Genomic DNA, 23,878 nt, shown 5'->3' with positions numbered 1-23,878 from the left:
AAATGCTTTTCTTCACAAGGCACTGTTAAGAATCTCCCCCGATCATACACAGAAATGTCTTATAAACATTTTTCTGCTGAATGCYTGAATTTGGTATGTTAAACCTAATGAAGCTTTTCTTACAAAGTTAAGAATGATTTTATTACTTTTATCTATATTTTGACTCTTAGCATGAAAGTACAATGTACTACTTAAATCTTAACGAGGAAAATGTGGTTTGAAGGAAAAAAACCTGAACAATACATACTAAGATTGCATTCTCCACTAATTTTTGCTGGCACTTGATTTACATAAACACCAAAGTAAAAAACACTTTGTTTTGGCTTTCTCTAACTCTTTGAACTCCATCAGGTTTTTTATATGTGGCCAATACCCTTCTGATATCCTAATGGGTTGTTTTTCTACCCATCCTACCAACTCTTTTGTTATGTTCTCCTTTCTGAAAGTCGACCGGGGAAAAAMAATGCAAGTTTAGCTTGACACAGTGACACAACTGTGAAGTTATTTCAACTCCGTAAATGGGAAAGTTTATATTTATTGCACCTCTAGGCTATTAGTCTGTGTCCTGAAATGGATTTATGCCATGTCTAGCCTTCCTAAAAAAATCTCATCCCAAAAGCACTTTCAAAGCTGTTCACTACTAACTGTTGACAATCACTGCTTTTCAGTAACACTGAAGCCTGATACACTGGATGAGTTCATCTTTTGGCTTGCAGTATTCCTGGCCCCAGATTCAATTTCTTACAGTAACTAAAGCTACTGTACCTTCAATTTCCCTATAGCCTCCACCGGCTCAGTTGAATTTTGTTCCTGTTGTTCAGCATGTGTTTTTATGTGCTTAGGCCACTTACACTCATTACATCAAGTGCATTTGGTGCATTATCCTCCTTGGAATCAGAATCGTGCTAGCTCTACCTCTATAGCTATATCAAACATAGTTATTAGTACGAGGGCTCTAGCAAATTTGTTAAACACTGCAGCCAAGTATTTTCTGGGGGAGAAGTAAGGCTTGCCAAACCATGCTGTAGATCAATCCTTACTTGGACTCTGGCACCGTTTTCTAACACAGCCCTCAGGCAGGAGAATGCTCTCCCAGAGTAATCACGAAAATCTAATAGTCTCAAAATCTTGAAAATCACTGTAATATGAATACCTCAGACAAGTTTTAAGCTAAACACAGACAGTGAGTTATATGCATACAGTATACACTTACAGACTTGGTAATAAGTAAAGTTTATCATCAGGAAAAGTTTAAAAGCAAGTAAGTTTCATCTTACGAACTGTTTGATTGGTAGTATTTATACTTGTTCTACACATTAAGGTTGATTCCAAATTCTTTAAAAAGATTTGAAAGGCAGTAAAATAATGGTCCTTACAACTTCCACAATTTCTTCACAAAGATTATCTGTTCTAGTGAATACTGTTCACGAACTTCCCCAAAACTAAAAACTTAAGTGATAAAAATAACCTTCTGTAAAAGTACTTAAAATATATATATTTTAAACTCTGCCTGAAAAAAAAAAAATCCGTTTACCACAACTTTAAGCCACCACTAAACTGATCTCAGGTACATAGTTAAGCCTTTAGAGAGAGTGAAATGGAAGTTCTGTCACCACAACACCAAATCCGCAAGTTAAAATTTAGTCAGCTTTCAATTGCTACTGTTCTGGTGCCAACATCATATCAGTGCAGGAAAGTATTCTCTTTATTCATTTAAATCCTTAGGTAGAATGCATTTAAGAGAATTTAATGGAAAATAAAAAAAGATTGTGCTCCAGTATTGTTTAAAAAAGAAATGACACAATAAACAGGAAAAAAAAAATCTGTTCTTGCTTAGTACATGATAGTGTTTGGTTTATATGCAAGCAGGCAGGAACTGACTCCTAACACCCCTCCTCTGTGTGACTGGAGCTGTAACAGAGAAGCAATCTCAATTCAAAGTAATATCATACAGTGTATTAAATTACTTTTTGAAAATAATAAAAATCTCTCAATCTGTATTATTTTKTGCTGTATTAAAACAATTCCAGTTAGTGATTTCTATCCAGACTGATTGGAGTGGAACAACATCGCATAAACTTTACTCATTATTATAATTATTGAAGACAACATTGTCAGCACCGAGAAGCTTAAAAAACATATTTTTCCCTCCCATATTTTCTCATCATAGTTCCTGAGTTTCCCACTAACCTCTGCTTTTCCTCACTAGTAATCTGTACATTAATCTATATAAACCTCAAAATAGATAAAATTATGGTTTTGAAGAAAAAGGGGTTTTTGCTTTTACATAATTCTTAGCTCATCCTCTAAATTCAAGCTGTAATTTATAACTAGTTATTTTTAAGGGTTGCTTCCTCATCCATCTCCCCAATCCAGTTCAATATGAGCTACAGAACCTCTCTGAGTTTTAGAAGACTATGCCACACTGCTCACTTTCTAAATGTCCTCTTAAGAATTTTGTACTCTCCCCTAAGTCCACGTGTATCAACATGGTCTGAATGCCAAATTCTACGTAGCTATGTATCACACCTTTAACAACGGACGAAGTGGACACCTAGAGGTGAGTACAAGAGATTTAAGCACCTCAATAGAGCACAATGTAAAGCTCTAGCTGTCCAYATTATAATTCTATTTAAAGATACCAAAACTGTCTTATGCTTCTACTCCAAGTTTGAAAATTCTTGCAGAATTTTTACCCAATGCTTTGTTTTCACACTGATTTACGATAATTTTTAAGGAGGTTTACATGCGAGTACAGCATCAATCAACTTAAATCTATAGTCTCAAAGGTAAAAATACATCTCAACTTTTGTTGAATAAATTGTTACTTCTTTCTCTCTTCCCCTATAGCTCTAAAACAGCAAGTTATTTATATAGCATCATCTATAAAAATTTGAATATAAAATTCCTATACAATTCAACCCTGACACTGTGATGTCATGAACAAAAAAAGCATCAGTACATACACTGTTTAAAGAAATCCACACAGGACAACACTTACAGGTAAATCTGATTCAGTTTTTGTCCCTTGGCATCAAAGGGCATAGATAAGACTGTTAAGTGCTTCTGCTGTCATTTTTCATATCTCAGTATGTTTGAAGAGCTATATTTTTATCTTACTTTCTGAGAATGTTCACCCCTGAAATAATTATCACACTCCTAGCACAATTTATCCACAATTGCATGTCTTTGCACCACAATGGAAAAGAATGAGCATAATAACAAAAAACATCAACATTACTTAACTACTTAATAACAAAGACAGTCTAAGTGTGAACGTCAAAGTGTGCTCATGTGATGTTTCTAACAGTTGAAAACAGACATTAAAATCTTTTTTTCACATCGCATCAGTATTAACACAATTCGTACAAGTATTCTGTATACTTTACATCCTCATTCTGCAAGTATGAAAGGATTGAGATGCTGGGGAAGGATACAATTCAAGTCTCCCTCTGTCTACGCTTTCAAATTGCTCCCTGAGCTTTAGGATTTCATTTTACTGAAAATGTCACTTCTAAGCAAAAGGAAAGAGCAGAAGTGTGACTAGCGGGCATGATAACTCATACACAGTACATAGTCAGAAGATCAGCAGTAGTTGGACTAGCTTAGCAACAAAACACTCCCAAAAGTCTGAGATAAAAATGGCCTTTTGCAAGCCAAAAAAGTCACAATGAACTTTTAGTGGGGAAATTTACTACATATGCCTGACATGACYTATTTAAATGTGAAATAAATCAAGGGTTTCTTTCCTGAGAAGAAGCATATCAGATGCTTTTCTAAGCATCTTAAGACTCTCTGTGCAATGATTCATATTGGCAGATACTAGATATGTTAGATTTCTTGGCCTGGTTGCACACACACCAACCTTCATCAAATCTATGGGGCAATGCTGCTGAGCAACACCGAGTAATAAGCTAAAAGTAACAACAATGATCTTCAAAGGCAGTCTCCTCTCCAATCAGTCCAAGAAATACTTTTATACTCAAGAGACTGGAAAGAATTTGAAGAACAGTAAGTCTATATTCTTAAAGAATTCATTTTTTATTTCTTTATACATTCAAAACTACCTTCCTCAAAAAATGCAAACTCAAAAAATCTGATAGCAAAACATGTTTTAAAAATACTGATAGGYGTTCCTGTTGAAATACCAACATAAAATAAGGAAGAATAATTATTTTACCATTTTTATTCACTGCAAAACCAAAATGGTCGTTCAGAATGCATTCACATAGAAATTAGAAGTTTAATGTTCTGATGTTTTTTCTTACAATGTAGAATTTGTTAGTATCAAAATATTTTTAGTCTCCTAGTACTTTAATCTTTATTTTTTACTACCTAATATAAGCTGAGTGAAAAACAGCTACATTTGGTCAGAAAACCCAACACTCTTCTTTAGTAAGCACATGTAAAACTGCCAATCAAGAGAATGGAAAGAGAGTTCTACAATAGACTGCTGCAATTGTAAGGAGGCTTGAAGCCAACATCACAATAAAAAATGTTACGGATCAAAGCTTTTTGTAGCAAACTATTATTAAATCAGCTTTCACTGGTGGCTGACTTGGTTCAAGCTGCTTTTGATCAATATTGATTAAAAAAGACAGTCATAATTCAGGTCCTAAAGCATTCCTTTTCCACGTCTACTGGAAACAGAAGAATGAAGATAAGATAGATATTTAGAACTGCTGTTCAGTAAGAAAGAACTTCTGCATTCAATTATTTCTAAATGCAAAATCTGGACTTTTGATAATCAGGAAACTATTTTCTAAACATGCAATAGAAAATCATATGACTCTTCTGTCCAAATCACAAACTACAGTGGTGATGCTTCCTGATCTAAGAGGGCTGAATACACATCAAAGCAGAACTGAGGAATATTGGTAATGTTCTATAGTGATAACTTCTTTAGAGTCAGATATGATTGTTACCAGTTCCCTCATTCCCTTGAATATACTCAAAAATGTGAWTTTTTTTAATTTGTCAGTAGTGTAACCTAGAAATGAGAGCAAGCTAAGTTTCATTTAATTTTTCCATTGATAGGAAAATAAGTGTAGAAATGTAGAAAAAGATAAATTTATTGATTTTTATTTTTTTAAATAGGGAAAAAGTAGGACAACTGCCAATTTTTTTAAAAAACATTAATTATGGAATAATCTTTATTGTATTTTCTGTATACAGAATGTACTCAGAATTAGTAYGAAGCTTTATTGAAGTCTGGTACTTCTAATTCAAAAAAGAAATATGATACTCTGAAATGATACTGTCTCTGATCATAAACGTTCAGTTTCTTTAAATGTCACTTAGAATCCCTGAAACAAGTATTTGGTCATCAAAGTAATTTTTTCAACAATATTTTTATATATCTTTTATTGTAGTCATCTGGTTGGAGAGATGGGTTTAAGGTTACGTGAGGACACTATACATAGAGATCTATCTTTTATTGCACAGAGCAGTGATTCAGAGAAGGACACTTAACCCAGAAACTAAATGTACCTGTTTTGTCTGCAGGAAAATGAATAAWTATATAAATCTGGGATAGATCATAAATTTTAAAGGTAAAGCAATTTGGAAATACTCATGATTTAGCAAAGTTTTTTCATCAACTTTGAAACAAAAAACTCATTGTTCATATCTCATGAGTTATGGTTTAGATCTTACGGTCTAGAAATACCAAAGTTTAGTGCTTCTGCAATGCAGGTAGAGCTAACCCTGAAAAAAGTGCAAACCTGAAATAAAGTAGCAATAAAAAGTCTTACTTTGGAAACAAAACATCTCCTTACTTGACATATCCCACAGGAATAGCATGGCTGAGAGAATGATATGAAAAAACTGCACATGGAGAAGATACTAAATTTTTATTCACAACCTAATCTTTGTTTTCAGATGTGCTTTAATCTTTGCCTGCTGCCTACAATTCTCCCCCTCCACAAAGGACTGTTTCTTCTGAGATGAAACACTCTACGAGGAAGAAATCATTTGTAAAATCCTGGTTAAAAACAGTTTCAGGGTTGTGTTTTTTTAAAAAAATTCAGGGCAGTGTGGTGAAAACTAATAGTAGTGTTAAAGGCACTTTACGCTGCTCGAAGATTTTCCTACTCAATTAGAACCCTCAAGTTGCGTGTCATGTTCACGTTGTGCTGCTTGTGCTTCCACACCTACACTATGCAGAAAACACAGATCTGAGTTTTTCCACAGCAGGGCAAAACAATTCAAGAAAGAATAAAAACATGCAAAGTATCATTTCCAGTTTAAAACTGTACCATTAGCTGAATCCTGCAATTCACTTTAAAAGCAGTCTTAGAAGTGTGTTACTATGTAATTATCTACTACTATAAATTCATTTCCATTTTCCTTAATAATGGAATCCTCAAAATCTATTTTTACTAGTAAAGATTAAATCTACAAAAAATGGACAATGATCAGCAATTGATAATTGCCATATTTTTAGACAGAGAGTCAAAACTGTACGTTTAAAATGGATTTTTGGTTTCAGTTTTTAATTTTAAATTTTGAAGCAGTAAGGTCTTGTAACATTTTTAAGACTAATATTGTATTCAAATTTGCCAAATCACAAAAAAAAAAAAAAAATACTGTAAAAGGTTTCAAATGCAATCTACAAAGAGCTAGAAGGTTTTATGACACATCAGTTTTCAAACCAGGTGTAAAGAAATATCCATCTCTTACTGGTTTTCCCTGGTTTTCCTACAGCAATGTAGAAACACTAAAGATTTGCAGATTTTTTTTTAAGAAATGCTAAATCTGACCCTGTCACTGTTTAATGAACAATAATTTTAAGACAAAGAAGCTTTGAAAGAAACAAGGTAACTTTTCAAATTTTACAATTGAAACTTACACAGGAGATATTAATTACTGAAAATAGAAATGTTTCCACCACAAGCTAAAGTCTAATAGATCTGACCTTTGAATTTAAGATTGTTCCTTACTAATTTTAAAGCATATTTTCTTTTGCTTGACCARCAAAACATAAGAAATCTCTGCAAAACTGAAATAGAAAATATACAGCCATACTCACTAATAGTAATGTTTATTTAAACAATAAGTTGAAATGTTTTTCTTGTATTGCTTCTTTCATACCACACTCATACATTAAGAAATATTAAGATCAGTATCCCTCAGGTATAAAATACCACCTCAGACCAAAATAAGAGTACAGTTAAAAYGAAGCATTAACTAAGAAAAAGAATCAGTGAAAAGAGCTTTTAATTAAAACCAGCAAGCACAAGTCACAACAGAAGTACAGTAAAATGTTCAGAATATACYCAGTCAACTTTGCAGTTCAGTTACTCCAACAGAAAAAAAGAAAGAAAAATTGTAATTTTTGAAATCACTGCTCAAAAAGAAAACGTTTCTAAGGGGAAAAATCTTATCAAAACATTATCAAAGATTCTTTAAAAAGTGAAGACAGAAGAATCACAGTGTTACAAGTATAACTTATAGTGAACCTTAATATGGGTAAAAAAAAAAAAAAGGCAGCTACAATATGGAAAAATTTTAAACACATCGTACAAATGAAAATGCTTAGGCTTTGAGCCTGAAATCATACAACTAGTTTATGATTTGCAATTCACTCTTTAGAAGTAAGCAGACCAATCACTAATCTGCTAACACTGCTGCGCCATGCAGAAACAACTCATTTTGTTTTGACTCTTATTATTCTAGTAGTAAACACAAATTGGGGCCAATGGAAAATATTTCCTGTGCAATACAAAAGTTCATGACAGTACTTCTAGTTTTCAATCGTTATTCGCAATAGTTTGAAAAAGGCTTTTGCTTATCTGCAAATACATTCTTTTGAATATACTGCCTATATTATCAGTGCTAAAGGGAATCCAGGTAGGGCCCACTGTTCTGGAAACATTTGAAAGAAATTTCACTGTTAGAATGCACACAAAACAATAAGCATAATATTYCAAGTATATTTATGAGGGGCTACCTTTTAATACATTTAATCATTCTAACTTTGTGAAATAGCACTGAAGAGCCAGATTTAAATGATATTAATATTTCGCTTTCCAGAATTTGAACYAACAGTGAAGAACATTAACTGCATATATCTTTAAACAACAAAACAACAAAAAACCCACACATCCTTTTGTCATCCGGTAACTTTCAATTATGTGTATACAGTTTATCTACACTCTGTATAAAAAGACAAGAAGCAGATCCCCAGCAGGAACAGCTAGACTTTAAACACAGCAAGTAATCCAGCACCAGTTCAAACCAGGAAGCAYTACTGCCACCAGTGCACAACTGGAGTTTGAGCTAACGAGCACTGTGAGATGCCGGTTCTGCGCAAGGCCCTCCTGACTGCCTCCCTGACCAGTATGTCCTGAGAACACAGACCTCTGAACAGGCAGACTGCTCACGGGAGTTTTGCCTACCCCAGCTAGCTAATGCTGTGTTAAGTTCACAAGCTCATTCATGCCTAAACTCACTTTTGCAGGACTCTCTGGGCATTTGCATGGCATGCTTCTGATCTCTTGGGTTCTAGGAAGGTTTCTTTGCTCTGGGTCAGCATTGACGAGACCGACCAAGCCTAACTCCACATCCGATGCATCTTCCCAGTGCCCCTCAGAACTTTTATTAGTTTTACTAGTTCAGCTTTCCAGTTTCTCAAAGTATTCCAGTTATTCAGAAGAACGGAGAAGCCTACTATTTCGAGTGTCTTGTTTYTCTTTCGAGACATAACTATAAACAATGGTCTAGTAAATTTAGTCCTTAGACACAGCAAGTGAAAGTAGCTCTTTAAGTTGCTAGCTAATACGGACTTAAAACTGTGCACATACTTTTCCAGAGAGTTTTAAACACAGGTTTTAATGATACTTCAAGGTCAGCAGCAAAAATGCAGTATTGATCCCCAAGTTTGCAATGACAGTAAAACAACGGAATAGAAGACAGTGCAAAGGAMTTACAGAGTTACAATGCTTTGTAGAGAGACTGCTCAAAACACTGGGAAGGAGATAAAGAAGATTTTGAACGGGTTGAAGAGAGTTAACTACTATTAATTAAAATATTTGAGCTGTATGAAAATGAAAATGGCAGAAAGTAGTAAGAAGACCTTTAGAAAAGATGAGCAAAGAAAAATCCTCATTAAGGTGATACATGAGAATAAGGAAAAAATTTCAAACAAATAAAAGTCAGGCTGAGAATTACAAATGCAGACGTTTCCATGAAATAGGCAAAATTCATGCAATTGTCAGTAGCTTATCAGCTACATAAATCACATTACAGCAATCAATTTACTGACTAAAATAATTAAAACATGGAATCAATTACGTTCCCAAAAGCTCCACGTGAAAAGACTGGTGATGTCTCTGCAGCCCAAAATAAGCATGTTCTATGGCACTGAGGATCATTATAAAAGGTCTGACCCTGGAAAAAGTTTGCTGCAGTAGCTGGTAGCATGTGGCTGAGTCCCAGCTGCACTCGGAGGCTTCCTGATTCTTAGGGCAGGAGGAAGGTCCAGCACATGTGCCTGGCATCACTTCCACAGCTGTTCTGTATCTGCCCCTAACTATAGCTTTTCACTTTCATAACATTTTAAAACTAATTCTAAATGCTAGTTATCCTCTGCATGAAACAAATCCGCATGACCTGTCTATTTATTTCACACCAGAAATTTTTAATTTCTGCTCCTGTGTTTCTAACAGATCATGGAAAATGACTCCTACAAGATTTAGTTATATTTACCCTTCTTCACATTCCTCCATATCTCCAGTAAGTAATAAATTCAACACCGATTACACAAGTCTTCCCATTTGTCTCAGTAACAAAAAGGAGCAGAATTTAATTCCAGAGAATCAAATGCTACAACACTGAGCAGTAAAACCTTACTGACGGGATACTTCGAGTGTATGGCCCTCCAAAACTAATCTTTTCAATGTGATGTATGCCAGTATATCCTTATTTTTCAAGCAAATTCCTCAAAAATACGCAATTTCAAAATATATCTGTTCTTTATATAGTCTCAACAAAGGTAATTTTGGATTAAAAATGATTCTTGAGGAATATATGTCAAATGTTTCATTAATTCCACCAGAAGTCAGAAGATGGAGCTTGAGGTGTACTGATTTACTCTGCTACATCTAGTATGTCAAAGACAGATGTTTTCAGAGTATCAAACAGGATGAACTTTTAAAACTCAAATATTTAGTACAGATTTGCCAGAACTTAATGCAAAATGGAATTCATATTGTGACCACACTTCAAATCACAATGTTTTAAAGACTTTTCTTTCTTTCTTTACCACTGATTATTTTGTGATATTTTGTTTCAGAGCTGATTGGACATAGCAACTTCTAATTCCTAGGCCAATTTATACACTGTTTTTGGTGTATAAATCTTCTCAAAATATTTTCAAAGCTATTGCCATTGTTTAGGACTCACCCTTAAAAAAAAAAAAAAAAAAAAAAGGCACCCCCGAAATAATTTTAGGTAAAATAAAATATTTAGCAGTTTATAATGATTAAAAAAGAATTCTTAGTATAACTAGTATGAAATGCATAAGAATTACCCAAATAAAGAGTATTTAAAACTGTCAGAAATAAATTTTCAAGAGAAATACATATGCATTAAAAAGAAAAAATACACAAATATATGCATATATGCATATATATATGTATATGCATACATATATATGTGTACGTGAGTGTATATGTGTATATATATTTATCTATATAGACAGAGAGACTGCAGTGGTCACCTTTGTAACTCCTAATAGTCTTTCACAATTAAAATTTTGACAAGCACATTCCAACTCAATATTAGCATATAAAATTACAATACTTTTTCAGATTTATTTTTTATATGGTTTACCTTTTGTTATATTTCTTTTTAAAAGTTTTTCAGTGCCATTGGAACAGCTCAGTAAAATTAAAGATGTTATTAACATTATCTTTTTATTACAGAAGCACGGGAGTGTTTAAGTGTATTCTTACACATTTGAGAAAAATGCCATGCCAGTCTTTTCAATGTAATCTAAACGCTATCTTTGTTTTCCACTTAACACACTAAAAATGGAATTGAACTCGATGTGAAATAATCAGAATGCATATCCATTTTGTGTGTCCCCATACCTACTCCTTCCTTTCTCCCACAGCTCTCCTGCTGGGAGTTTGCCATAAACTCCAAAAGATAACTACTGCACTTCCTTAGATCCCTCCTTGAACTCTCCTTCACTGTGATTTTTGCAAACARTTCCATTAAGTTTAGTCTGTTGATGTACTACGACTATAATTTACCACACTACCCAGAGGTGCCTCCTGGTTTCTTCACGCTGCCCTTTTTGCATTTACCACATCTTATCTTAGACTATATTCTCTGAAGCAGAGAATACAAAAGCCAGCCACGGAGACTATGCCTGTCTGTCACACGTTGGTCTCTACATTGCAGAAAGTATTTTACTTAATGCATTCTGTTTGCATTTCAATTTCATTCATAAGAAATATAGAAAATGGAACACGTATATTAACTTAGCCAATTTATTAACTTCAGTAAACAAATCAGCTAATAAAAAGAACACCAAAGTCCTTTTTGACCCGCACTCTTAAAAGCGTCTGGTCAAACTAGTGGACACAAGAAGGTGGGAAATACCCTACACGATTGAGATTGCAGTAGGCCATGTTTAGCATCGCAGATCAAGCATAGTTTTTTATGTGGGTAAGAAAGCCCTAATAGCAGTGATTTGTACACTCCACCTTCTGGTCGCATAAAGGTATTTAAACACAGACAGAAACTATAAAAACATGAAGGCTCTGAAGCCATCAGTTTAGACTGAGACTCTATCCACCCTTATCTGATATTGCTTTTTAAAGTTGTTGATAGTCCAGCACTGTCCAGTGCCATCATGTTGAAAAGTCCCGTCCAGTGGGAAGAAAGATTTGAAGTTTTCCGCTAATTGAAGTTTTCCACTAATTTAATTACAAATCCCAAAGCACATTATCATAAATATCTTGCTTCACAAGGACAATTTTCATAGAGTTGTCTCACAAGCAACAAACAGAAATGCTCAACAGATGTTAGAAAAAGATATGTCTGTGAGCTAGTCTCTGAAAAACAGAAAGTGACAGCATAAACGTATTGCCAAAATAACAAGTAAATTCTTTATAATTCTCTTTATACTATATTTGCTCTATGTGTATATTTGTTAGTAAAAGTACCAAAGTAAAACTCTAAAGACCAGCTTTGCCAGTAGGAAGTTGACTAGCGTGAAAGACAGATAATGCCCAAGACTAATTCAGGAGTATGCTATCACTTGACCGAATTTTGGTAATCAGTTTCAATATGTATGTACACTCACTGGCAAGTACTTATCTGCAGAATATTATTATTAAAAAAAAAAAAATACTTGCCCCCATCTGTACTCATAGCTTCATTTCATATATAGCTCACTTATACAAAGTGAAGGCTAATTGCCTGCGTATCACTTCAATGAAATGCAATTTAGCAGAGTCTCAGCTTTCTGAACTCATCATCATCCAAATCCTCTTTTAATTACTACCCTACTTCACTACTTGCTTCTGTATTTGTAAGGAAGTGACTGGTCACTGCATAGTAATAAATACAGTAAAATTCTAATAATAAAAAATACAGTTAAATTCTAATAATAAAAAATACAGTAAAATTCTAATAATAAAAAATACAGTAAAATTCTAATAAATATCTTTCATTTATAAGATGATACCAGATCTTCTGAAATTTTCAAACTTAACAGACTACAATAAAAAAAAATCTATTATGTAAGGCATGATTTAAAAAAGCAAGAGTACTTGAGAAACATTACTTTTTAATTTATGATTGATGTTTGGGCACCCGTTACTGCTTAACAAAAGGCTAAGGTAACTGATACTTTTCAAAACATGCTAGGATATGATACATAAAGAGGGAACCCATATAGTTTATTTAAATATCAAATTTGAGACTTTGCTGACCTGAGCTTTTTTTCTATATGAGTGGAGTATTTTGAGGTTAAGTAAGGTTGAACCTCATAATGCTGTCCAGAAGTAAAGAAGCAAGAGTTTGACCTATTTCAACCATCAGGCACCCATCATTTGCCATTTAAAATAATCAAAAAGGAATTTATCATAGTGCATATGATTACTTTTTTTAGTTATTAACTGCTGGACACGTATTTAGACTTATCTCTGTGGTACAGAGTTAATACCTACGTTTAGATTGTCTCTCCCCTCTTCTTGATTCTCCAAATGCTAATATATTAGATGTCAGGGGAGAAGGGGATGGAAAACAATGCCCATTAAAGCCATTTGAATATACTCCAAACCAGGATAACCACATAATACAAACCCAGCATAATCCTCCACAAGTACTAGTGAATTCTTTTTAATACTTTAGCATAAATTTTTGCTATTTTTTGTGAATTTCATTTTTTCAGAAAAGAAAAAAGAAATCTGATTATACGAGAAAGCTCTGTGAGGTAATGTGCATGAATGCTCAGAAATCCTTCTGGCAGTGCTGTGACTTGGAAGGTCAGCATGTGCAGCAACCCCTGCTGAGGTAGCATTCATAGGGAGTTAGAAAATCACCAAACATGATGTGCAAACTAGTTCGACGTAATATTTCAGAATTATTCTGATTTTACAGAGAGTATACATAAAGGACGACCATTTCCAGTGCCTGTTTTACTGTCCCAGGAAACAAAGCAAGTTGCAGTCTTTCTTCCAGTTGTTTATCGGAGCTGATTAATAGCCTCAGTTTCCAGTCAGGCAGTCCCACTCCTGATAAATTATGAACTCTTTAACTGACATAATTATGGCAGTATTAGAGAAAGCCAATTCATGAAGAATACAGCATACCATCATTTCTGTTGCTTTAATTCAGTGCAACTTAATTAAAGTCATATTACTGACCATTGCAGAAAGTGAAGAAATAAAAAGGGAACTGGTTTTGCTGTTGAGAAACTGCTTCCTAACAACTAGCAACTATTTAAACCTCAAAGAATACAAGCTCACAGTAGGTCTAGTTCTTTTCAACATACAGCTATGTTGTAATTTCCTTAAACCACAGGACATAAATCACATTTCCAATAATGTCTGGAGAGAGATATTTTGCATGGATAAAGATGCAGTTTTACGTCCTACAGTCTCCAAATTCTTGATATCCCACAGGAATTTCACAGAACTGAAAAGATGATGCCCTTTTGCTGGTATGGGGCTAACACCTTCAAAAGGCAGTAGTTTAGCTGTCACACTTCCTGTGCTTCTTTTTTTTTTTTTTTTTTTTAATGAATGCACTATTTTTCTTTCTGAATGACAAGAACATCTTGAACAACACTGGCCTCTAAAACAAGGTTCCTTCTTCTTACTTTTGTATTTTTGGTGGGGTTTTTTTTTTTTTGTTTGTTTGTTTGTTTTGTGTGTGTGTGTGTATATATATGTCTCCTCTTACCAATCCAGTGATGCCTCTGGCTGATCAAGATGTGCTGCCCATTTAAAATCCTTCCAGTTGAGCTTTTCCCATGGTGGTAAATAACCTCTTTAAAGAGCATACAAGGATGTTCCCTAGTCCATGTTATATCTTACGGCTACCCATTAGATCTTGAAAAAAAACACTATTTTTATAGAACACTTAGCATAATTCTTTTACTAAAAACATACAAATTACTATCTATATCTAGAAGTGTATTTGATAGAAGTGTACTGGCTATTGCAGTATCTGAATACAGAATATCACCCTGTCAGCATTTTTACATTAGGAAGTATTATTTTTTTAATGTTATAGTTGAGCAACCAAGTCATAATATGCACAGGATGAGGAAAACCAAGGAACTAAAGCAGTATTTCCAGAAGCTCATAACTGCACTTAAGCTGTCATCTCTCTTCAAATTCCATTCATACATTTACATTCTGCTCCTCCAACAGTCATCTAACCAGTGAATGAAAATGTTAAAATAAAGCCATAGAAGATAAAAAGGAAACTGATTTCAAGACAAATCAGTCTCCCAGTAAAGTAAATCTGTATTTTTGATAGCTAGAAATAGATCATGGTGTTATGTGCTCTTGAGCTTAATGATTGACCTCTCTGAATAATATTACAATTTTATTGAACTGTTATTCAGTAAGGAAACAAACAAAAAAAATCAAGATAGTCATTAATTTGTAATTAATAAAGAAGCTAAGATGATTTTTGCTTTCCATCCAAGCATCACACCAAGTATTCTCTATTTGACAGAACTTCCTTGGAGCCTGTAATCTGCCCATAGAGGTAGTAAATATAACAAGTATATGTAACTTTTTCACTTGATTATGTCATTTTATAATATTAACACTGTATTACATTCTGATCAGTAGTAATTTAGACCATTCTATGCTGGCAAATCACAAAGTAAACTTTTTACAGAATGTTCAAAAAAACTATGTGCAACCTAATTCAAGATGTTTAAGATGTTTTTACCATTTGCTATATTCTTCAAATTCTCAGACAGATTTTGACCATAAAGCTAACATTTTGTTTCTTAACACTTGATGCCTTTAAGCTTTGAGCTCTTTCATTTTGCAGTACTGATGCTAACTTGCCTTCTTTATGCATTCATCAGACTAGAATCTATAGGGGGGGATAACTATTTGATTGTTTTATATTCATGCAGAGAATATCATAATATATTCATGTGAAGACATCAAGATATGTTAACTCTGATTAACCCTAAAATGGAATGTATTTAAAATTCTTATTGCTTATTCTTTGTTAAAAAAAAAGAACAGAATTGTATTTGCTAATGCTTGCTGGAGGTATTCTGAATTTTAGACTTTTCTCAAAAGACAAGATTTCTATAATGTTTTAGCAGCAGATGATACTAACATATTGTGAAAAAAAGACACACAACTTAGAGACCCATCTTTACTTATAAACTTACCTGCTTTTACATCCTGGTTGAAACGACAATATTTAGAATGCTCAAGTAGGGGTAGACACTGCTCAATAGGCATCCAGATATATGTCTCAGGACACAACAAATCAGAGGGCCTATACTGACCCTAGAAAGGGTAAAAAAAAAAAAAAAAAAAAAANAAAAAAAAAAAAAAAAAAGTCACATCAGTTGCACAAGAACACTCTGGTTACAAGTTTCCAGATTTTCCTATAAACAAGGCATAGTTTTAATCAAGACTAAACAACAAGAGTCAGAAACAGCTTCACTGTAAACACAAGTTTTGTCCTTTGGTAATTTCTCCATCACATCAGGGATAAAAACTTAACTTTAAAAGACATGTAAAATCAAAATAATACATTTTACAGTCTCCAAGATGAACTAGGGAAGCTTTGGCTTTGCTTACTGAAATTCTATACTTAAGTTACCGTCTAGAATTCTACTGAGTTGGTGCCGACACAAAAAACTCAGCACCTCAGAAAGCAGCCTATCTCAAATGGTATTCATTCTAGCAAATAATGGAGACAAAAAAAAAAAACTTTCTAACGGGGAAAAAAACCCACAACAATAAGCAGGATACTATTTTTACTGCATCAGTGCTGAAGCATTTTGTTCATTGCTCCTTAAATAGTAATATACTCTTCTCAATTCATGGAATTATCCTAGAATAGCCTGTAAGCATGATTAGTGAAATTTTACTTTTTCTGTTGATTTATTAAAAAGACAGTCTTTGTATACATTCAAATAGAAGCAATATTTACTTTCCCATGAACTACAGAGAATAACTAGCTCAGTGATAATGACCTCCTCTAATCAGATCTTCAGCTGATTTAAAATAAGATTATTCACTGGCCTATAACTTCTATCAAAGATACACCTTTGAGCCATTGTTCATATAGTCCATACCTTCTCAACCTCCATAGCCATATAATGCAAATGAAGCTGACTGATGCTTGAGAAGGAACTTACAATTCTTGTGACTATAGTATGGTGATAAAAATATATTTTAAAAAGTCATTTTCACAAACTCTACTATTCTTCATTTATACACACTTTATGAAGCTTTATGCAGCAATGTATATGATCTTGGAGGATCAAAAGAATCATTTTCTGAATTTTGAGAGATATTTCAAATCCTTCCTATTAACTTAATGTTCAGTTCTTGACAATGCTTACCGAAAATAATTATTTGTTCTGTATTTCCTACAAAGTTGGTAGGAAATATATCTGAGTCAGAAATCTATAAATTATGTCCCATAAAAAGTAAATCACAAATATCCATACGAAATGCTAAACAAAAAACTTGCATAAGATGGATAAGATTAAGGTTCAATAACGAGGGGAGAAAGAAAAAAATCAGTTCATGACAAACCTTATCAGATGCCTGATATGTCCTCCTGAAAAGCCTCTCTAGATAGTCATGCTCACAGTTCAGATACCCCATTGCATTTCCCTTTATCAGAATTGAACTATGACCAGTTCTAATCCACAAGTAACTCCTCTTTCTCCAGTCACCCATCACTTTACTGTGCATCTTTTTAAAAGATATCTTTAATAATGCTTATTGCTAGATTATGATGACAATTTGCATTTATTTTTCATTTAGGGARGCTTTCTGCAAACAGTCATTGCACAGCGGAAGAATAAGCTCACTATATGACTCTGATTTTCTCCTTTGAAAAACATTCATGATTAACCTGTAACTACTGCTTTTTTTAATGCAAATTTCTATATTAAATTAAAACAATATTCCTCTAATTCCACGCATAAGCTTAAATCTCAAGGCTTCAGAAAATTCTTTCAAGACAGAGAATGAAAATGGCTTTATTAAATAAACCACTCTGAAACATTACGCCTTCTAAATAGAAATAGCTGAAAGGTACGTGAATGTAATGCTTAAAGAACAATTTAAGTCATCGTTACTCAGATGAAACAATTTAAGGGTTTGGGAAACAATATGCCTTTTCAGTTAGACAAAAAAAAAGCATTAAAATGTAATTGTGAATTTAATCTATTTTTCTCAACTGGCTGTTGCTTAGACACAAAAAGTATAAGATAGCAGTTTAGCCACAGGCCTAGTAACATTGCTATACTCATAACTAAAAGATTGTTCAGTTACCTACAGTTTTATTAGAAGGTACTGCCTCTAGATCTTAAATCATATCACATTTGTGAAATCTACACCTAAAAATCCTATCACTATGCAGCCCTATTTTAAATTTCCCAATTAGTTCTATGATGTTACATTATGTAATAAAATGTAATGTATATAATTAACAGCATTCCAACTTTGAGAGGTCATAACAAAAACTTCAGATTAAATTAGAAGACATTTCAGAAATAATTCACTGTACAGTAAAAACCACATCTGAAAATATTTTGCTTTCCTTTATCTCACAATATAAGATTTCTTGCACAGTAGCACTGAGCACTGATTTTACTGTACAGACCGTCTTAGGAATAATTAACTACAAGACTTTCAACAAAAAGTATCATCTTACAGATCACCCCTGACCACCTGTCTTATATTTCAGCTTCTTAAATCCAGTGCTACCTACTGATGAAACAAGCTATGTCAATATACAACTGCACATATTTCCTGCAATGTTCCTGCAATACATTTAGTAGAGAAATGCTCAGCAGGACATACAATATCTAAAATTTCATTACTGCTGACCCTATCTGCCTAAAATTCAGAGACATCCAGAAATATCCTTCTTGAGACAGATCAACGCTTTTTGAGTTGTTGTACCATGAGAACAGCCACTGCAGGTCACATCAGATGTCTACGATACAGCCAAATATCCTGCCTCCAACAGTGGTCAATAGAAAATAGTCTGAGAAGATTATTAGAATGGTACAAGCATATCTTGTTATTCTCTTGAACTCAAACAAGTAGTAATACAGATACTTCCACAATCATATAACAGGTTCAGTAATAACTCATTTCACCAGTCATTTAATAACCTTAAGTGAATTTTTCTTCCAGGAATTGATCAAATCATTTTTTAAGCACATGAAAACTTAAATATTCATGAATTTCTGAGTCAAGGAGTTCTAGAGTTCAATGACTTGGGTCTGTTTAATCACTGTTTTTCTTTACTTCAGACCTGCAACCTGTAGTTTCATTTGCTAGCCTTTATTTCTTTTGTTAGGGAAATGCAGTAAATAGTCATTCCCACACCACCTTCTTCATGCTACCTGCGATTTTACAGACCTTTATCATGTCTCCCTCTGCCTAAGATGACCTAAATTCTTTACTTGTCCTCCTTTGGAAATCATTCCATACTTTTTGTCATCCTAGTCATCCTGTCCTTTTTCCAACTTTGCTTTATCTCCTTTGAAATAGCAGGAATGGCCAAAGGGGGAAAACACTAAAACTACATTATCTGAGATGCAGAAGAGCACACAGGATTAATGTAGTGGCATAATGATACCTTTTTATTCGCTATTCTTTCCTTAGTAATCCTCAATATTTGATTTACTGTTTTGACTGCTACTTAGAACTGAGCTGATACTTTCAAGGAAGTATCTAAAGTAATCCTAACAAATCATTCCTGAAGGGTAACGTTTCATTTAGAAATGGTTTATAGGTAAATTTAAGGTGGATCAATTTACATTTATCTATGCTGATTAATAAAATGAGAGCTTTCTCCAACATTTTGGACCAAAAAATTTTTATGATTTGTCTCAAAGTTCTACCAGTAACACTGACGCTTCACTCTTTCTTAAAATGTACATACACAACAGGCATTCTTAATTAAAAGAAAAAGAAAACTAAAAGAAAAAATAGCCTTTTGATATTATTATCAAAAGTATCAATTATTATTATCTTATTATCTCTAAATAATCTACTGACTAGCTTGTTTTAATACCAATACTGAAAATTAACATAGCTAAGGAAAACCTGATTGTGTGGTTTCTTCTGCTAAGTCACCTCACTGCAACACATGACTTTAATTAAAATATATACATATATATATGTATCTCTCTAAGATTTTTATTTTCACTAATGTTTGGGGCATTTTTCCTCTGACATAATATAATAAGGAAAAATATTTAAGGTGCTTTCACTCATACTGTTAGATATGCCACATTTTAACTGGAAACTTTTACAGTGAGGTTGGCAAGCCCAAATTAGTATTTCACACTATGATATTTTTCTTTCACAATTTCCAAATAAAAATGAATCTGAACTTTTCTGAACTTTTCTGAACCAAAGCAAGGTCAAAGTTTTTAATGAGAACTTAGTCTGGAGATTACTTTTTAAATATTTTGTAAAATCTGAGGGATTTGGTAAGCATTTGAGATGAAAAACATCAGCAAAGTTTGTTTTTGTAGTCTAAGTAAAATTTGAAATGTAGAAGCACCAAGAAAGAGAATAGTCTCAAAAACAAAGAAGGTCAAGTTCCAGTAGCACTGAACAAACAAAAAAGGAAGGTTAAAAACACATCTAATTCTTTTATCAGGTACAGTTTACATCTGTATTCTATTTTTCACAATAAACCCATTGATCTTTTAATAAAAGTGAATTAAGATTTCCTTCATCTTAGTTTCCAGCCAGCTGCTTAAAAAGAAGCTCTCAGACTACGTAAACAAAATAACCCCCAAAATTATCAACAGCCATCCATTAGAGCCAGGCAGCAGAACATGAGAAAGAGTGTGTCAGACTAAAGGTTTATTAAATTCAGTCTTCTCACTGAAAGACAACACCAGTGGAATCCCATCAGCAAAGTACTACAGCAGACCCTTGCTCCCTGATTTCATTATATAAACAGAAATAGGCTTTATCAAAACCCCAGGAGAGTCCTTTGCAAGTAACTCTAACTGCTCTGTTTTCACAAACTGTGTTTGGACTATGCCACCCTGAGCCAGCAAGGTGAGCCAGAACCAGCCGAGACAAAGAGCGGAACGTCTGAATCCATTTGCGCTTCCGACGGTCGGCAGTCGCTCCCGTGTGTTCCGTGTACAGCTAGGCCTAGAAGGCTTGAAAAAAGTTTTTTAAACACTAGTAAATTCATGCCCATCTCAGACACCAATTGTTTTTAACCTTTCTAAATAAATAAATAAATAAATAAATAAATAAATGAGTAGATACAGAATAAACAATGAAGCTTTACTTATCAATGGAAACAGCTGGACACCAGTTTTGTCAACAAAAGTATTCATCAGAAAGAAAGGATACACTAAAAAGGTGCTAACTCAGCAAATGTGTGTTTTGTGAATATCCCAATGAATAAGTAATAACAAACTGGATTTCACTGTGCAATCCACACCGATGCACAAGCAAACACAGTGCCTGATATTTCAATAATAGTACAATGAGCCAATTTTATCCAAATTCCAAAATTACAAATTATGTAATCAAAATGTTTTAGGACACAAGTGCTACATTCTTGAGAGCTTAGCTACCTCTTGGTTATTAAAGAATACTATAAAGGGATTATAGAAATGCAGCTGTGCCTAATGCATAGTAATCCTCAAAGGATTTTATTCATAATAACCAAAATTCATTTTGTACTTCATAAAATTCAAACAACTTATGAGAAGTATATGAAGTGCAAGGGAAATGTTCCATATTTAAAAAGATGTGCTGATTTTCATTCTTTTACTTACAATTTTTAGACACAAAATCTATGTAATGGAAAATTTATAGGCCAGACTACATCTCATACAGAGAAACTTGCAGACAAAATTCTCACCCTCCCCTATACTGGGGATGTTTCCTGTCTAAAAATGAAACATATACAACATGTAAAGTTGTATTTCAGACAGAAGTGTAGGCATTCATAATCATTCTGTGTCTCTGCCTGCAAGACTATTGCAGTTTTGTATTGTTATTGACCAGTTGAACTTTAATTTATAATTATTCAAAATATTTTTAATCATAGTCATACCAACAACCACTTAATTTACCTTACTTTCTTGCTATTTTGTTTATATGTGTACCAGTCTTTAACCTGAACGATTAAAGCAATGATATCATTTGCCAACTTTCACCTATTTTCTGTTCATTTCCAAATTCCATATAAAGTATTAAATAAAATAATTAATCATAATCTGGTTGGTTGCAAAGATAAAATAGTTACAGTAATGGTTTCCTGTATTTCCAACAAATAGCAGGAAACAAATGGTTTCCTACAACTAGTTGATGGTATATTCAAATTTAGCTGTTCATTCAAAATTTTTTAGTGTTTCAAATGGTTTTGATTACATCCCTCAAGTAAATAAAATATCTCAGTAGGGTAAACGGGAAACAGCTAAGATAACAGTAAAAGCCATTTTTGTTTTAAGCAAAAAGGAACAGAGCTTAGACTTCCAATAAATTAACCACAACTATCATGCTCTTGTTTGGCTACTAACTGTCTGCATCCTCTTAATCCACTATAAAAATGGTATCAAAATAAATTTGTCTTCAGTTTCACTCAGACTTCATGCAAATCTCATCACTTTATTTGCCTGAGTTACTGGTCCGCACAGAGTGCTGGCAAAGAAATATTCTTGCCTGTCCAACCTCCCAGATATTTTAAGCAAGTATTATTATGTCTTTGTTTTCCCAACATGTGCTTTTTTCTAGCAATACCTTGAATTGTTTGGATCTTCCTGTTTTCATAAGTCAGTGTACAGTCTAAATAGTTACTTTCACCTTGTCCTCCCTCATAAAAATAATCTGAAATATTACACACACTGTAGTCTGTTTTTGACATTGGAAAATGGCCAGGAGGTATCTGAAAAGGTTCATGGACTGCTACAGAAAGAATTACTTCGCACTGAGGAAAAAGGTGAAAGTTTGTGAAGGAAACAAACTCTCTCTCCCTTTTTAATCTCTGTCCCGCTCTTTTTCCATTTCCATATTAATATTGTCATTTCCCCCATTCATCCAATAAAACAGGCTAAGGGAGGTTGATGTTTACGTGACACAGTCCAAGCTGTGAACTGCTGCACATTAATATACAACGGCAGCTTCAGAAAAATTCAAGTAGCTAACAGAAGTGCTGCTTTAGATAACGTGCATCTATGACTATACTCAAATATTAAACAGATCCCACGATCCAGACCGACACCATCCTATTACTCAATGAGATAATTCTGGTTTTAAGTTTAAAAATGAACAGGAATTAGCATGCGCAAGAGATAATTGCTTCACTATTATGAATGGCTGTTGCATTACTGTCAGGTGCAAGRTGTGCATTTACTACCTGCTGTTTTATCAGCTTCTGGTAAGCTGGCAACATACCATTATCAGCTAGAAGTAAATATAACCTATAGGTCTGTGCATATTCTGTCAATCATTTTCAAGCGCTGCTCCCTTCTCCAAGACTTCTTGCCAAAAGTTTGTTCTTCTTCATTTATAAAAATCAGTAAATGAGAGTTTTGGATTGCTTATTCTAAGCAATTAGAGCCACTACATCTGAAATAGTAGCAGTGATCAGGTTTACACATAACAAAAAAATCCCTCTAAATGTTCAGAAATTATTTCATAAAAACTACATTTTTAACATCTTCTGAAGGCTTGACAGACATACATTAAAGATATGAATGGATTTACTAAATAGCTCTCTTGATTTATACTTGATCTTGATTAAAGAATTTTTCCTTATATATTTGAGGTGGGTTTTTGCTTTGCTTGTTTTYTTTACTACATGAACATTATACAAATATTAACCTGTTCCTAACAAGACAAGGAATTCAGGAAATCCACATCAGTTAATGCACTGAACTATCACTTTAAGTATTAAATTAGGAAAGAGAATTATATCAAACAAATAGTAGTTAAATTATGAATATCTTTTTACTATTTCTCCCCAAGCATACACCACATAGTCAAAATAAGCATACTGTACCTTCTAATAAAGAATATCAGCCTTTAACAAAAAGCAATTTTATAAAATAAAGCAGGGGCTGAACAATTTGTTTTCATGAGGACAATGATACAACACAAGAGGATTCTCTAAAGTACTGAGAACTTTTGGAGTGCCT

The 23,878-nt window shown here is 33.5% G+C and overlaps 1 protein-coding gene across 6 annotated transcripts in view; it reads right to left on the bottom strand.

Annotated features, from left to right (window-relative positions):
- The window catches only part of ATE1 (arginyltransferase 1), an 86,671-nt gene that overhangs the window by 4,928 nt on the left and 57,865 nt on the right, over positions 1-23,878 (bottom strand). For all 6 annotated transcript variants that reach the window (XM_085305258.1, XM_085305257.1, XM_085305260.1 and 3 more), the window contains one exon: positions 15,887-16,007. In XM_085305258.1, coding sequence (XP_085161384.1) covers positions 15,887-16,007 — 121 coding nt within the window. The remainder of the gene's footprint in view (positions 1-15,886; positions 16,008-23,878) is intronic.

The sequence above is a fragment of the Rhea americana genome, unplaced genomic scaffold (genome assembly GCF_003343005.1).
Source record: "Rhea americana isolate MKP2758 unplaced genomic scaffold, rheAme1 scaffold_218, whole genome shotgun sequence".
In the NCBI taxonomy this organism is placed as follows: domain Eukaryota; kingdom Metazoa; phylum Chordata; class Aves; order Rheiformes; family Rheidae; genus Rhea; species Rhea americana.
Note: the sequence above shows the minus strand (reverse complement) of the source record. Positions and strands in the feature narration are given on the sequence as shown.